This window comes from Anolis sagrei, chromosome 1, assembly GCF_037176765.1.
Source record: "Anolis sagrei isolate rAnoSag1 chromosome 1, rAnoSag1.mat, whole genome shotgun sequence".
Taxonomy (NCBI): Eukaryota; Metazoa; Chordata; class Lepidosauria; order Squamata; family Dactyloidae; genus Anolis; species Anolis sagrei.
The window spans coordinates 301,977,473-301,994,382 of record NC_090021.1 but is presented as its reverse complement, the minus strand read 5'-3'; the positions used below and the strand labels follow the sequence as shown (position 1 = coordinate 301,994,382).

Sequence of the window (16,910 nt, the reverse complement as noted above, 5' to 3'; positions counted from 1 at the left end):
TCCCTTTCCCAACTTTCTTTGCACCTCTTTCTTTCTTTCTTTCTTTCCCAACCTGAACAAAACACATCCAAAATGGACTTATTGTGGATGGGATGGAGGGAAGGCATTGACAAGGGATTTCCCATTTTGTACCTTTCTAATCCGGAATAGGAGGAAGGAGGCGGGAGGGAGGGAAGGCCAAGAAAGAAGTGTAACTTTAATTTTTGGAAGGGGGAGGAAATAAAAAGGCAGCGACGGGGAGAAGGTGTTTACCTTGCCATCCTCCTCCTCCTCCTCATCAGCATGTAGGCTAATGATCGGGGGCCAGATGCGGGCTTCTATTGTCTTGTTGCTTTAGCGCCGACGCCCCGCCTCTGGTGGCCGCCTAAAACCTGGCGCCGGGCTAAAACAAACCCAAGGCAGCGCCGAGCCGCCACTCCACCCAATTAAGGCGGACTTGGGCCACTCGCTTACGTCTCCATCCAACGGGATCGGCGTGGAGGCAACCCACCAGAATATTTGGCACCCAAAAAAAAAAAAACTAGGAGAGAGAGAGAGAGTGGGGAGAGAGAGAGAGAGAGAGAGAGAGTTTTGCCTCCCCTTTCCCTTTTTCTCCCTCCTCTTTCCCCCCAGCCGCCGCATCATGTCGATGAGCCCCAAACATACGACTCCTTTCTCAGTGTCTGACATCCTGAGCCCCTTGGAGGAGAGCTACAAGAAGGTGGCCATGGAGGGCAGCAACCTGGGGGCGTACCGGCCCTCGCAGGTGGGCCAGCCGGGCATGCAGCAGCACCCCATGGGGGGCCACAACGGGACCTCCTCCGTCTCCGCCGCCGCCGCGGCCGCCGCCGCCTACCACATGACGGCCGCCGCCGCCGCCGGGGTGCCCCAGCTGCCCCACTCCGCCGCCGCCGCCGCAGCCGCCGCCGCCATGGGGGGCTACTGCAACGGGAACATGGGCGACCTGCCGCCCTACCAGGACTCCATGCGCAACGGCGCCGCCGCCGCCGGCCCCGGCTGGTACGGGGCCAACCCCGACCCCCGCTTCTCCACCAGTAAGTCCCTTCGGGGGTCCTTCAGGGAGTGGGGGCGGGGGGACCTCCCTTGCCATGCCTTGCCATGCCTTGACCTCCCCTGTTGCCCCCTCCGGAGCCTGGCTGAAGCGGGGAATATTGGCCACCACTAGGAGTGGATCTGGACCTTCTCCCTTCCCCTCTCTTCTCCCCCCTTATTGTCACTCCTTTCCATGGAGCGGCTACTGACTGAACTCCTTTGGCCAAAGGACTTTGTTGGACAGCCTTACAAAGCCAACAAAAAATCCAACAAAAAAGGCAAGACCTCATCTCCTTAGTAGGAGCCGCTGGTGGCTCAATGGGTTAAACCCTTGTGCCGGCAGGACTGCTGACCGAAAGGTCTGCTGTCCCAATCCGGGGAGAGGGGTGAGCTCCCGTCCTTCAGCTCCAGCTCCCCGTGCATCAAACATCCAGGCACCCCACAAAAAAAAGGCAAGACCTCAGCTCCTGAGTAGGAGCCCCTGGTAGCGCAATGAGTTAAACCCTTGTGCCCAGGTCGGCTGTTCCAATCCGGGGAGAGCGGGGGGAGCTCCCGTCTGTCAGCTCCAGCTCCTCCATGAGGGGACAGGAGAGAAGCCTCCCGCAGGATGGGTAAACATCAAGTGGGTTACACCTTTGTGCTGGTAGGATTGCTGACCCAAAGGTCGGCTGTTACAATCCGGGGAGTGGGGGTGAGCTCCCATCTGTCAGCTCCAGCTCCACATGAGGCGACAGGAGAGAAGCCTCCTTTAGGATGGTAACACATCAAATGGGTTAAACCCTTGTGCTAACAGAACTGCTGACCTAAATGTCGGCTGTTCCAATCCGGTCAGCTCCAGCCTCCCATGCAGGGACATGAGAGAAGCCTCCCACAGGATGGTAACACATCAAACATCCAGGCCTCCAACAAAAGAGACAAGACCTTAACTCCTGAGTAGAAGCCCCTGATGGCCCAATGGGCTAAACCCTTGTGCTGGCAAAACTGCTGACTCGAAGGTCGGCTGTTCCAATCCGGGAAGTGGGGGTGAGCTCCCATCTGTCAGCTCCAGCTCCACATGAGGGGACAAGAGAGAAGCCTCCCACTGGATGTTAACACATCAAATGGGTTAAACCCTTGTGCTGGCAAAACTGCTGACCCGAAGGTTGGCTGTTCCAATCCGGGAAGTGGGGGTGAGCTTCCATCTGTCAGCTCCAGCTCCCCATGCGGGGACAGGAGAGAAGCCTCCCACAGGATAATAACACATCAAACATCCAAGTGTCAAAACAAAAAAAAGATAAGACCTCAACTCCTGAGTAGGAGCCCCTGGTGGAGCACTGGGTTAAACCCCTGTGCCAGCAGGACTGCTGACCAAATGGTCGGCTGTTCCAATCCGGGGAGCCTCCAGCTTCCCATTATGTATTTATTTATCATATCAGAAGCGAACCGAGGGTACAGTTGTAGTATATTTAAAATGCACTACGTTTTAAAACTTAGTGCAATACTAAATGTCCTTTGAGCAGTAGCTGCCCACTTGGAGTGCCTCTGGTGTCACTATAAGAGGGTTCTCCTTTGTGCATGTTGCAGGGCTCAGACTGCATTGTAATAGGTGGTCTGTGGCTTGCTCTTCTCCACACTTTGTAGCTTCCCATAAGGGGACATGAGAGAAGCCTCCCACAAGGATGGAAAAATATCAAACATTTGGCATCCCCTGGGCAACATCCTTGTAGACGGCCAATTCTCTCACACCAAAAGCGGCTTGCAGTTTCTCAAGTCGCCCCTGACACACACAAAAAAACCCTCATGAGTATACCAAAACAATCAAATATGGTTATCAATCGGACAAGTTGAAGTTGATATGCCCCTCCCCCCCCCCTTTTCCCCTTCACCTCTTCTTTCTTTAGTGTTATTTCCACTCTTTCCAAAAATGTTGCCGCCTTTCTTTTAGTGGACACTTGGACTCAGTCCCGGCTTTGGCCAAAGGACGAGATGGGCAGCCCCGATTGTCCTTCAGCCAGGAGGGTGCACGAAGTTGATCTGAACCCCCTCCCCCCCCCCCCCCCCCCACACACACACACACCCCACTCTCTCACACACCATTCTCCTTTCTCTTCTCCCTTTCCCTTTGGTGTTCTTTTCCTCCCTTTCCAAGAAACGGTGGTTGAGTAGTCTGCTTTGTTCTGACTCTGGCCATAGGGTAGAATGGTCAGTAGGACAACCAGGAGGTTGAATGAAGTTGAGGTGAATCACACATACATTTCCTCTTTCTCCTTTTTCGCTTTCCCAGCTTTTTTTTTTTTTTTTGCATGATTTTCATTCCTTACCAAGAAGAAATATTTCTAACCTTTTGTCGGACTTTGGTTCCGTTTAGCTTTGGCCAAAGGGCGGGATGGGCTGCCCTGGGGGTCAGTAGGACAACCAGGGGGTACATGAAGTTGGTCTAGACCTCCCCCCCCCCCCCACACACACACACACGTTTTCTCTTTTTCCATTTTTGTCTCAATGTATTTTCGAAGGCTTTCTTGGCCGAAATCACTGGGTTATTGTGATTTTTCGGGGCTGTATGGCCATGTTCCAGAAGCATTCTCTCCTGACGTTTTGCCTGCATCTATGGCAGGCATCCCCAGAAGGTTGTGAGGCCTTTTTGTTTCCTTTCCTCCCCCCCCCCCTTTATTTTATTTTTATTTATTATTTTTTTGCTTTGGTGTTATTTTCATTCCATTCCAAGAAGCGGCCTTGGCTTCTACCAAAGGACAGAAAGGTCTCCTGGTGGTCAATAGGGCAACCACGTTCCGGGGACCTTGGGAGAAACTGAGGAGAAGATTTGTCATCTTGGATAAGTCCCTGAGGAGGGGCCATCATCAAAAACGAAGCTGAAGAAATTGCGCATGGGTCCGAGTTTTGAGGATATCCCACGCGTGGAATTTCTTGAGACCCACGCGTGAAATTTGAGACCCACTCGTGGAATTTCTTTGCTCTCCCAACATTTGTTTGGGAATTGTATCCACGCGTGGATATCCACGCGTGGATACATTTCCCAAACAAATGTTGAGAAAGCAAAGAAATTGTTCCAAAAGCAATAGTTTTGTGGGGAGGCCTCAAAACTATATTGAGCAACCACGGGAAAACTTCAGCCCTCCAAGGTGTATTGGACTACAACTCCCACCATTCTTAACAGCCTGAGGCTGTTAGGAATGGTGGGAGTTGTAGTCCAATACACCTTGGAGGGCTGAAGTTTTCCCGTGGCTGATATACAGCGTGTTTAATCCACGCCATCTGGGTGCTTGGTTGACTCATTTTCGAAAATTATATATGGACAGGAGTAACATAATGTGGGCCTCTCACCCCAATTTCCTCCACTAGGAAGTAATCAATTTCTGGAATATGTTGTGCAGAAATACTAACAGGGGAAAAGGGGGGGATATATTTTTAACATGTTATAAACCAAAGCGAGGAGATAAAGACATATATTACTTTGACAGGGAGAAATATTGTTCTCAGAGTTTAGTTTTTGATTCTTCAGTGCTTCCACATGCATGGATGTGTGCACGTTAATAGGGAAGGGTGCAATACAGGGCGTATTTAAGTCAGAAAAAATAGTTTACTTTCTTAATTCGGATCTTCCTCCTCGCTAATTTTCATTTTTGACTGGAAATTTTGTTGGAGGCCCTGGGAATGGCGGAGAGAACAAAACCCTTCGAACTGACGGATCCGAACTTCCCTAAACAATCTCCCATTGTTGAAATCCGGTTTAGAAAAGGTGTAATATTTTCCCTGATTTTTCGACGTATTTTTGTGACTCTTGTGAGATTTTGAGAAGTATTTTTATCTGAGCGGTTTTAGGCTAATCCTTCCACACAACTGAATAAATCCCACATTTTCTGCTTTGAATGGGAATATGCCTATGTTTTTGTTTTATATTGTATGTTTTTGTATTATTTTGCATACCGCTCTGAGTCCCCTAGGGGAGATAGGGCGGTATATAAATAAAGTTATTATTATTATTGTAGTGTGGACTCAGATAATCCAGTTCAAAGCAGGTATTGTGGGATTTTTCTGCCGTGATATTCTGGGTTATACAACTGGGTGGAAGGGACCTTGGTGTTTGTGAAAAAAGCGGGGAGAAACTGGCGGGAAGATTACACTTGTTTCCTCTTGTTTCCACTTCAAATAAAAATCCAGCAATCTGGATTCCAGCTTCGAGTTCCCCTGGAAAGAGTTGGGCCTTCTGACCATCATCCTCACTGTATCCAAAACCCACCCTATAACACTAATATTAATCTAATGTTACCCTAACCCTAACTTTACCTTAATCGTACTCTAATTCTAACCCTAATCTTAGGCTATATCTAACCCTAACTCTAACCCTAAAAGAAATATTTATAGTAATAAAAATACTGATACCTTTAAAAGGTGATACCTACCTAATGTTTAACCCTAACTCTAACCCTAGAGGAAGTATAATAAAATCATTTATATGTATTTGTTTAGATAATTATTATGCTTATTAAATGATTAATTTTATTTTCTTGTTTAGGAATTTATGAGTTTATAATGATGTTCCCTTGCACTGTTTTTTATTTATGTGTTTGTCACCAAGGCATTGAATGTTTGCCTTTTTGCCTGGAAGCTGCCCTGAGTCCCCCTGGGGAGATAGGGCGGCCTATAAATAAAATTATTATTATTATTATTATTATTATTATTATTATTATATACATAACAAGATTAGTATACAGCAAACAAGATCACTATGCTGGCTTTTGTATTTGATCAAAGGGCGGCCTATAAATAAATTATTATTATTATTATTATTATTATTATTATTATTATTATTAGATGCATAACAAGATTAGTACACAACAAACAAGATCACTATGCTGACTTTTGTATTTGATCACACCTGCCTGCAAATATTGAGTGCAGATCCAAGTAGGGTGGCCTTTTATAGTTGACAGGTGGTAATTTTGTCACCGCCAATTCTTTTTAAGTGCAGGCCAAGGTCGTTCGGCACTGCACCTAATGGGCCGATCACGATAATGAGGTCATGTGTTCCAAAACTCTGTCAGTAGTTTGACCTGTTCGTTTTCAGTAACTTTTTTAGGCTTTCAGTTCTTTGTCGCAGACAGATGGGATTTCTGGCACAAGTTCCGATGGATCATTTATTATTATTATTATTATTATTATTATTATTATTATTGACACAAAACCATTATTATTATTACTATTATTATTATTATTATTATTACTATTACTATTATTATTATTATTATTGGGTTTTTGTAAGTTTTCCGGGCTGTATGGCCATGCTCCAGAAGCATTCTCCTGATATTTCTATGGCAGGTATCCTCAGAGCTTTTCTTCCAGGCAAAACTTCAGGAGGAAATGCTTCTGGAACATGGCCATACAACACGGAAAACTTACAACAACTCAGTGATTCCGGCCATGAAAGCCTTCGACAATACATTATTATTATTATTAGTATTATTATTACTATTCTGACACAAAACATTATAGTTATTATTGTTGTTGTTGTTGTTGAAGGCTTTCATGGCCTCACAACCTCTGAGGATGCTTGCTACAGATGCAGGCGAAACATCAAGAGAGAATGCTTCCAGAATATGGCCATATAGCCCGAAAAACCTACAACAACCCATTATTATTATTATTATTATTATTTTACTGACACAAAACACAGTTATTATTATTATTGTCGAAGGCTTTCAAGGCCTCACAACCTCTGAGGATGCTTGTCACAGATGCAGGTGAAACGTCAGGAGAGAATGCTTCTATAACATGGCCATATAGCCCGAAAAGTCTACAACAACCATTATCATCATCATCATCATCATCATCATCACCATCATCATTATTATTATTTTACTGGCACAAAACACAGTTGTTATTATTATTAGTAGTAGTAATAGTAGTATTATTGTCGAAGGCTTTCATGGCCTCACAACCTCTGCCACAGATGCAGGCGAAACGTCAGGAGAGAATGCTTCTAGAACATGGCCATATAGCCCGAAAATCCTACAACAACCCATTATTATTATTATTATTATTATTATTATTATTATTATTATTATACTATTACCTAACACTAACACCAATCTTACTCTAATCTTACCCTGGCCCTCCTTTTACCCGATCTCTAACCCCTAACCCTGAATTATGACTTAACTCTAACCCTAACGCTAATCCTACCCAACCCCTAAACCCTTACTCTAGCCCTGATCTTGTGCTAACTCCAACCCTAGAGGAAATGTTTTTTGGCTGTCTGCCTCTGGGTGCCTAACCGCTCTCTCCCCCGCTGTTCTGGCTTTGCAGTCTCGCGCTTCATGGGCCCCTCGTCGGGCATGAACATGGGCGGCATGGGCGGCCTGAGCTCGCTGGGCGAGATGGGCAAGGGCATGGGGGCCCCTCTCCAGAGCACCCCCCGCCGCAAGCGCCGCGTCCTCTTCTCGCAGGCCCAGGTCTACGAGCTGGAGCGGCGCTTCAAGCAGCAGAAGTACCTCTCGGCGCCGGAGCGCGAGCACCTGGCCAGCATGATCCACCTGACGCCCACCCAGGTCAAGATCTGGTTCCAGAACCACCGCTACAAGATGAAGCGGCAGGCCAAGGACAAGGCGGCCCAGCAGCAGATGCAGCAGCAGGAGGCCGCCGCCTGCCAGCAGCAGCAGCAGCAAGGCCAGCAGCAGGGCCAGCAGCAGCAGTCGCCCCGCCGGGTGGCCGTGCCCGTGCTGGTCAAGGACGGCAAGCCCTGCCAGGCCGGCTCCAACGCGCCCTCCAACGCGGGGCTCCAGGCCCACCAGCACCACCACCAGCACTCCCAGCACCCCCAGCAGCAGCAGGCGGCCACCGCCATCACCGTGGCCTCCAACGGCTCCGGCCTGGGACAGCATCAGAGCCACCAAGCCAGCAGCGCGGGCCAGTCGCCCGACTTGGGGCAACACGCGGGGAGCAGCCCTTCCTCCCTCCAGAGCCAGGTCTCCGCTCTCTCCCACCTGAACTCCTCCGGCTCGGACTACGGGACGGCCATGTCCTGCTCCACCTTGCTATATGGCAGGACCTGGTGAGGAGCCGCAAGCCAGACCCGGAACCCACGCCAAACACATACACACACACCCTCCGCGGGGAGACTCTCCTTTGCCTCTCCCCCGCTTTGACATGTATATTCTTTGTTTATTTTGGCGTGGGGGAGGGCACGAAGGACTTTCAGAGACAAATAGCGAGACTTCCCACCTGGAGAAGACCCTCCGCCTCACCACCTTCGAGAGAGGAACCCGTGGAGAACCCACGCGCGGCGTGGAACCCCGCTGGACGCTTGTATGTACAGATTTTCAAACAAAAAAGTCCCACGTTGGGGCGAGGGGTGGGTGTTTGTTCCTTTACCCCACGAGTTAGCATCCTTCCCACCCTTCCGACCCACACACGCACACGAGGAACACCCCCTCCCCAAGAACCCCCCCCCCTCCAAACACTGGATGGAGAGACACTGAGACTCCCACGGCAGAGCATTCCCTTCTTTTTCTTCCCTCCTCCCAAGTTATGTTCGATGTGAAGCTGTAGCTGTATAAATGCTGTCAAAAAAAAAAAAAAAGGTTGGACTAAACTCATAGTTTTTAGTATTCCTGACTATTTTGTTGATTAAATACATATGATATATATCTATATCAAGCGACTGAACTACCAAACCAATCAAAAACTTTTTTTAGAAAAAAGAAAGCAAGAAAACAAAAAAAAAATCCACTTTTTCAATGGATGTCCACAGATCCGTGAAATCCCTCGCCAAGTTTGGTCTTTCTTGGGCGCACCTTTCCTCACTTTCTTCCTTTCCTTCCTTCCTTCTTTCTTTTTTCTTTCTTTCTCTTCCTTGTAGATATATTTGGCTTTCAATATACTTCCTAAAAAGCTTCTCTAATAAATTATAAAGATCACAGGTATTTCTTAGTGCTTTTTTTTGGTCATTCCACCGGTCTTTTCCTCTCCTCGCAAAACCCACGTGAAAATCGACGTGGGGCAGTCATTTCGGGCCCACTTTACGGGGAAACGGTCCCGAATGGAGCAATTTGGGGCGGGTTCGTATATTCTTATAATGCAGATTGTATGATATGAATCTCAGTCTACACCAGGCCTGGGCAAACCTGGGCTTTCCCTCCAATTGTTCTGGGCTTCAGCTTCCACCATTCCTAACAGCTTCAGGCCCTTTCCTTTTCCCCCTCAGCCGCTTATTACCGACAGCCTGGGGCTATTAGGAATGGTGAGAGTTGAAGTCCAAAACACCTGGAAGGAAGGCTCAAATTTGTCCATGCCTGGTCTACACTAACCATATAATGCATTATATGGAAGTGTAGGTCCAGCCTTGGTTAAAGGGGTAGGGGATAAATCCTTGTAAACAATGTCCAACTTTATTAACTTGTAAACAACAACAACAAAAACCAAAAACCCACCATTTCTACAAAGATTTTCCTATGTAATTGTATTTTAAGGGAATTCCAAGCATCTTCTTTATAACCAAAATAAAAGGATAGTTTAATGTGAGCGAATTGTGCCTGTGTAGTTTGCATGAATTTCACAAGACAGTCAGGGAATCTATTGATCTGAATGTCGCTCTCCCTCCCTTTTTTCTTGCTTCCCTCCCTTGACCTTAGTTGGATCTCTTAGAAAATTCACTGGTGCTTCAGGGAGAAATCTCGGCAAATTTGGAGTCTTTGAGTCGCTTTTTCTTGCTTTCGGGCACTAAATGGGACGCCCACATAGCAAGCCAAGGAGCAAATATAAATATTTTTCTTTCTCAAAGATCAGCACATTTGGATTTAAGGTTAACTGTTTAAGGGAGGAAGAAAAATTAAAAGGTTTTTTTAAGTATTGTCAAAGGTTTTTATGGTCGGGATCACTGGGTTGTTGTGAATTTTCCGGGCTGTATAGCCATGTTCCAGAAGCATTCTCTCTTGACGTTTCGCCTGCATAGGCGAAACGTCAGGAGAGAATGCTTCTGGAACATGGCCATACAGCCCGGAAAATTCACAACACCCCAAACAGTTTTTCTCTTGGTAGGACTGAATTGAATGAAGGCCGGCTTGCCCCAGGGCTTTAGCTATGGGATGGGAAGCAAACGAAGGCTTGGCCCTCCAAATAAAAAAAAACTGCTTTCCCAAGGAAATATTGCTACACTGTCCAAATTTCTAATTTTGCAAATAGAAGCTGAAAATAGTTTGCCTCTAGAATATAATTTGCTATGTTCGCCTTCTTTCCCTCTGTGTTTCTATTCGCTCAATGTATTCCTAAATTCTAAATTACTGCAATACTAGAAATAGGAAGACTGTGGGGATATTTCATAGGGTCTTATTTGGAGGGGTAACTGTTCCTGGAAGGGTAACTGACTGCCTCTTCCCCTTAACTATGGGTTGATTGCATTATAATGAGACAGTCTGCACTTTTCCAGACCATGTGCAACAAAAGCATTATTATTATTATTATTATTATTATTATTATTATTATTATTATTATTATTATTTTACTGACACAAAACCACAGTATGTCACAACAAACGAGATCTATATGCTGGATTTCGTATCAAAAATCAGAAATCGAACACTTCCCAAGCGTCTAGGACTGTGTGATGTATTATTATTATTATTATTATTATTATTATTAAGGTTGGGGTTTTTTTTTTACATCTCTAGAAGTCTGGCTGGGCCTGTTGGATAATCTTAACCTCCACTAATCATTTCCGGTTTTGGCCTTTCCCTATCAAGTTTGCTCGCTTCAACTCCCAAAATCAAAGCGACAGAGGGCCCATCTATCTACACTGACTGAATAATGCGGAAGGGAAGCGGCAAAGGCAGAAGCCACCAATAGAAGCTGCACCTGGAACCGTGCGGAGCCTGGGCAGTGCTTAAACACATGGTGGAGGTAGGCGCCAACCCAATGTGCATCTACACTGTGAAATTAATGCAGTTTGACATCACTTTAACAGCCATGGATCAATGCTGTAGAATCACAGGAGTTGCACTTTGGTACACATGCTGGCCGAGAAGGCTAAAGACTTTTCTGTTGTCAAACTACAACTTCCGCGATTCCATAGCCTCGAGTAATATAATTTAATTGTGGTGTCAAATTGCATTAACTCCGCTGTGTAGATGTACGCTCAGTTCCAGGGCCTGGCCCTCTTTTGGAGTATCCCTCCATGTTGCTTATCCTTATTGAAGGCCTCCTATCAGAATGAGCAAAATTCGAGAGTAGGTCAACGCTTCCTCTTGGAAATGTCTTCAATCCGCATTAAGTGTAGATGTACATAGGGTTGGGCTGGAAAGACAGTGTCGGGTAGCTAGAAGAAAGGGCCTCAGTCCACAGGGGAGTTGTTGTTGTTGTTGTTGTTATCATCACCATCACCATCACCATCATCATCATCATCGGGAGCCTAGGTGGAGCAATGTGTGGCTGAACTGCTGACCTGAAGGTCAGCTGTTCGAATCTTGAAACTGTGGTGCGCTCTCCTCTGTCAGGTCCAGCTTCCCATGTGGGGACATGAGATAAGCCTCCCATAGGATGGTAACACATCCCTTGGCCAACGTTCCTACAGAAGGCCGATTCTCTCATATCAGAGGCAGCTTGCAGTTTCTCAAGTCGCTTCTGGGTAACGTCCCTAGAGAAGGCCAATTCTCTCACACCAGAGGTGACTTGCAGTTTCTGGGCAACGTCCCTACAGTAGAGGTGACTTGCAGTTTCTGGGCAACGTCCCTAGAGAAGACCAATTCTCTCACACTAGAGGTGACTTGCAGTTTCTCAAGTCGCTTCTGGGCAACCTTCCTGCAGAAGGCCAATTCTCCCACACCAGAGACGACTTGCAGTTTCTCTAGTCGCTTCTGGGCAACAGAAGGCCAATTCTCTCACACCAGAGAGGACTTGCAGTTTCTCAAGTCGCTCCTGGGTAACGTCCCTGAAGAAGGCCAATTCTCTCACACCAGAGAGGACTTGCAGGTTCTCAAGTAGCTTCTGACCCGAAACAAAATAATATTTTTCATAATAATAATTATTACACACCTCCAGCTGGAGGGAGTTAGGAAGCCAGGAAAGGGGGAAGAAGTATGCACACAATGATATAATAATAATAATAATAAGCTCTAGTTTTCCAATGGGAAGTTGCCATATGTTTCAACAGAGGCTGCCATATAATGCGAGTTGAATCGCATTGAACTGCATTATCTGGCTCTACCAGATCATGGCTGACCATGTGCTGTAGTCCAAACTGGATTATATGGCAGTGTGGCTCCAGCCAGAGAGGCAAGAGATTTTGCACCAATGCGCATCCCTGCGTCCTGTTCGCAGAAGGAGAGGAGAGAAAGTGAAAAGCTTCGGTCAAGAGAGAAGGAAACGTTTCCAGCTGTTCCCTTTCGCTGGGTCTATTTTTCCCCTCTCTTTTATCCCTCCCGGCTAAAATTAGCACCCGCAGAGCCCAAAACGGAGCACTCGAGGCTGTCATTTCAAATGGGTCTTTTTTGTGTGTGGTGCTTTCCAACCCTCCCTCTTCTCGAAGGGTGTGTGGGTTGGCTTTTTTATTTTTTGGAAGAGCAGCCATCATGGCGTTGAAATAACGTCCTGGCAAAAAAGAGATCAGGGCAAAAGGAGGAAGTATACTAGCCTCCTTCCCTCAAACATATCTTTGAAAGCACCAAACTCTATTTGGCCTGGAGACTGAGGGCCCCTCCACACAGCTATATAACCAGAAAATCCCACAATATCTGCTTTGAACTGGGTTATCTGAGTCCACACTGCCATATATTCCAGTTCAAAACAGATAATGTGGGATTTTATTCAACTGTGTGGAAGGGGCCTGAGACTAAGATTACAACTTTCTTGCTCGAATAGACAAAGCACAATGAATAAACTGCATTAGTAGCACTATAAACATATAAATATGACTTATCTCAAAGTCCTACACACACACATATATTATTGACCTCAGAAGGCTGTTTCACCAAACCTCCCCGCAGAGTTATATCTCACTCCCCCCCCCCTCTGCTCCCCCTCCCTAGGCATTGAAATGAGGCCTTAGAAGAAATAAATAACCTGGAAACGGCCCTTATTTGCCCCAAATAGCTTTGGGGGAAGTAAATGGATCTAGTCTATCTAGGCCAGCTCGTAAACACATATTTGGTGGTGGGAGTAATGGCTGTAATGGATGATTATGTACACTGACTTTATCTTTCTGCAACTAGATTTAGTTTCGATTAAATAAACTGGCTTCCACTTTGTCTGATGTCGGCTTAGTTTAAAGTCTGTTTGCTTACTCCACAGAAAAAAGGTGAGTCCGTCTCTTTCTAGACCTCGAGGGCCCAAGCAAACACAATTCAAACTCTATTTACCGACCCGTCAGGGGAAAGGCAAACAAAACCGCGCCAACCACATCGCGTTTCTTTCTCCCCCCTCTCTTTATAAAAAAAATTAGGGGGGAAATGATATCATTGCTTTTTAATAAAACTTTCTTTCTAACGTCCTTCTGCTCGGTGTGAATTGAAACTTGCCCGTTGTTGATGTTGTTTGCTGAAAGGGGGCATTTGAAATCGAAATTTCTTTCTAAAGACGGGATATTTTAACTTTTTTTTTTACAATAGTGATAATAATAATGTCCCGAATGCATTGGATTTGGAGATGACTCCCCAAAGGTTTGAATGGATCTCCTTTCAAAATAATGTTTTTTTGGAAGAGCTGATAAGTTAAACTGAAATGGAGGAAAATACACACGCGCGCGCGCGCGCGCGCACTCATACACATATATATCTATGGATATGGATATGTGTGTGTGTGTGTAAAAAATTATATATTAATGTATATGTGTGTGTCTTAGAATATATATGTATACATAACTACACATAACTATATATACAACTATATATATATACATACAACTATATATATATGTATAACTATATATACAACTATATATAACATTATATATAACTATATATACAACTAATTATACAACTACATGTAACAAAATATATTTTTATATATAACTATATATACAACTATATATAACTATGTATATAACTATCTATTGTTATATATACAAGTATTCTCTGTATATAGTGTGTGTGATTTTTTTCTTTCTCTCTCCCCCTATATATATATATCTCCTAGAAAACTCAAGTTGCCAAGTGAGTTCCCAAGGAAATGTGAACTCCCCCCCCCCTCTTTTATATATAGGGGGGGGATTTACATTGTATGTCCTACAAAACTCACTCACCATATTGCCTTTATTCCTTCATTTCGGTTTATTTTGTCAGTTCCCTGGGAAAAAATGCAGGCCACCTTAAGCATACCTGGGAACCTAGTAAAATGCCTCCCTGATCGGGCATGGATTTGGAGGAGAAAAGGAAAGGGGAAAGGATGAGAGATAAGGAAAGAGGAGAAAGGAAGGGAGGATAGGCCTCCTCCTGAAAAACAACAGGAACAACAGACATGATCCAGGCCAGTGTGTGGTTTTCCTTTCTGCTGCTTCATGGAGAAATGGAGATGCGAGGCTGCAGCTCCAGATGACAATGACGCTGGGAAAAACAACTCCTCTCTGCTGTCCCTCTCCGACCAGGCCGCCTTTTCTGGCCCCAGCTCCCTCTTCCCTCCTCCCCCTCCCCCGGGTCGCCCTGTTGAAGGGGAAGATGTCCACCCACCTCTCCAGGAGAGGGACTGCCACACACACACACACACACACACACGGAGGTGAAGGGGTCTAGGGGTTAGGAAGGGTAGCCCGGCATTGAGGGTCTCCTCAAGGGGCGACGTGGCCGAGGGAGTGTTTTTTAAGGGCATCCACTATCCAGGAAGCCCAGGCGACGGCACCTCACTTAACACATTTGATCTGAAACAAGGAGACAAACGGAGCGAGGGGCCAAGGCGACAGGGGACTGGGACCGGTCAGAAGGGGACTGACGCAGCTCTGGCCTGACCACTGAAAGCTGCCTGAGCCCTCGGAGATGAACCCTCAAAGATGGTCAGTGGAGTAAAGTTGGCTTCTGATCCTCCTGGTTGTTGGCTGGGTTTGGGGGTGGGGAGAACGTGGGAATGAAGGAAAGTCACCCACCCTAAATGGGAAGTCTCGGACTGTGGCCACTATTAACGCGCTTGGGTTTCTTCCCACAGGCGGAGGCAAGGTCTAAGGCAGGTATGGCCAAACCCAGGCCCGGTGCCGGATGCGGTCCCTTGGGCTCTTTTCTCTAGCCCTCCTGTCTCTCACCATCCTATCCTTCCTTCCTTCCTTCTCTCTTCCCTTCCGCCTTCCCTCCCCCTTCTCCTTCCCTTACACCCTTCGTCCCTCCTTCCCACTTCTCTTCCCTTCCTTCGTCCCTCCCTCCCTTTCCCCCTCCCTCTTTCTCCCTCCCTCCCTCCCTCCTTCCTTTCCTTTCGTCTTTCTTTCCCTCTCCTACTTTCTCTCTTCCCTTTTCTTCCCTTCTCTTTCCTCTCTCCCCTCCCTCTTTCTCCCCCTCCATTCCTTTTCACCCTTTCGTCCTTCTTCTTCCCTCCCTCCCTTCCCTCCCTCTTTCTCCCTCTCTCCTTTCCTTTCTTTGGTCTTTCCTTCCCTCTCCCTCTTCTCTTTCTTCCTTCTCTCCCCTCTCTTTTTCTCCCCTTCTATTCTTTTTCACCCTTTTGTCTTTCCTTCTCCCTTTCCTTCCTCCTGCTTTTTCTTCCTCCCTTCCCTCCCTTCCCTTTTGGTTTTCCTTCCTTTCTTCTTTCCTCCCTCTCTCCCTCTTTCTCCTTCCCTTTTGGCTCTTCCGTAAACTACAAGCCCTAAAATTCTGCAGGAGGCAGAAACCGGATTTTAAGTGGATTTTCTCTCTCTAGTGTGACGAGGCCCTTAGTGAAAGGCGGTGGCTTCTGATACAGATAAAGAAGGGAGGAGTAGGGGGTCAGGAGCCTCCCGGATGGGCAGAATGTACCCGCCTCGGGTTTCAATCCTCCGTGGGGTCAGAAGTTCGCCAAAAGGGACTTCCCTTCTGGAGATCTTCTGAACTTGGTTGGAAGTCGAAGGAGAAATTTAGCTTGGGACCCGTGTGCTTGGGGAGAGTGGAAGAGAAGGCCAAAGGCCTGGTTGTGGGGAGGGGAAGAAGGAGGAGGGGGGAGGGGGAGACGAGGATCTCGAAGCCTTGCCTTGCCATTGATTTGGAGTCGAGGGCGGCCTGGCGAGGGAGGGGGCGAGGAGCCGTTTCCCACCCCCACCAATGATTGCGGGTGGCGGTGCCTCCCTCCTTGGCACATTTGATCTTAATGGGCAGAAATTGGGCTTCATCAGCTTCAAGTGCCAGGAGTAACTTTTCTACTCTTTTTTAAAGAAAGGCAACGTCATAAGAAAGGCACCCTTGTCTTGTATCTGGTTTCCCTCGAACTTCTCCTTCCACAAACGAGATTGCCCTTATTTCTGGAATACTTTCTTCTTCCTTGAGAGGCCTGTTTCCACGAGTTGGTTCTGAAGCCTTTCTCTTTTTGCTGGCCCTGTTTTAGGCTGACCCCTTCCTTCCCCTCGCCCTTCGCCCTTTAATCTAACCCGCTTGTTTGATGAACTGGATCCGAACCTTTAAGTTTCTTTCCGAGTAACTTTTGCACCGGGTGCAATTGAAAGTGTGTGTGTTCGCCTTTTGACGAGGGGATCCGAAATGGGTGGTCTTCCCATGTTTAAATCCTTCGAAGGGAATGGTGTGGGGTTAGGGTTGCTTTTTCTAGTCCCAAATGCGATTTCAGAAAAGTCGTTTCTCTTCGTAAACTAGGAGTTGGAGCAGTTTGGAATACACTTCGAAGAAGTTAGTCTGGTTTTGTTCTCAACCTAATCGAGATACGGCTAGATCAGGCATGGTCAAACTTAGACCTTCTGGGTGTTTTGGACTCCAACTCCCATAATTCCTAACAGC

The 16,910-nt window shown here is 46.6% G+C and overlaps 1 protein-coding gene across 1 annotated transcript; it reads left to right on the top strand.

The window, feature by feature from the left end:
* The first annotated feature begins 558 nt into the window (after positions 1 to 558).
* On the top strand, positions 559 to 9,028 carry NKX2-1 (NK2 homeobox 1). The gene is made up of 2 exons (XM_060754895.2): positions 559 to 1,034; positions 7,336 to 9,028. The coding sequence occupies exons 1-2, from the start codon at positions 623 to 625 to the stop codon at positions 8,082 to 8,084; spliced, it is 1,161 nt and encodes a 386-aa protein (XP_060610878.2). The 5' UTR covers positions 559 to 622; the 3' UTR covers positions 8,085 to 9,028.
* The last annotated feature ends 7,882 nt before the right edge of the window (positions 9,029 to 16,910 follow it).

Excerpts from the sequence above, each read along its gene's own strand:
- NKX2-1 (XM_060754895.2), top strand. The coding sequence starts at position 623 with ATGTCGATGAGCCCCAAACATACGACTCCTTTCTCAGTGTCTGACATC. Across the intron at positions 1,035-7,335 it reads CGACCCCCGCTTCTCCACCA|TCTCGCGCTTCATGGGCCCC; the intron begins GTAAGTCCCTTC and ends CTGGCTTTGCAG.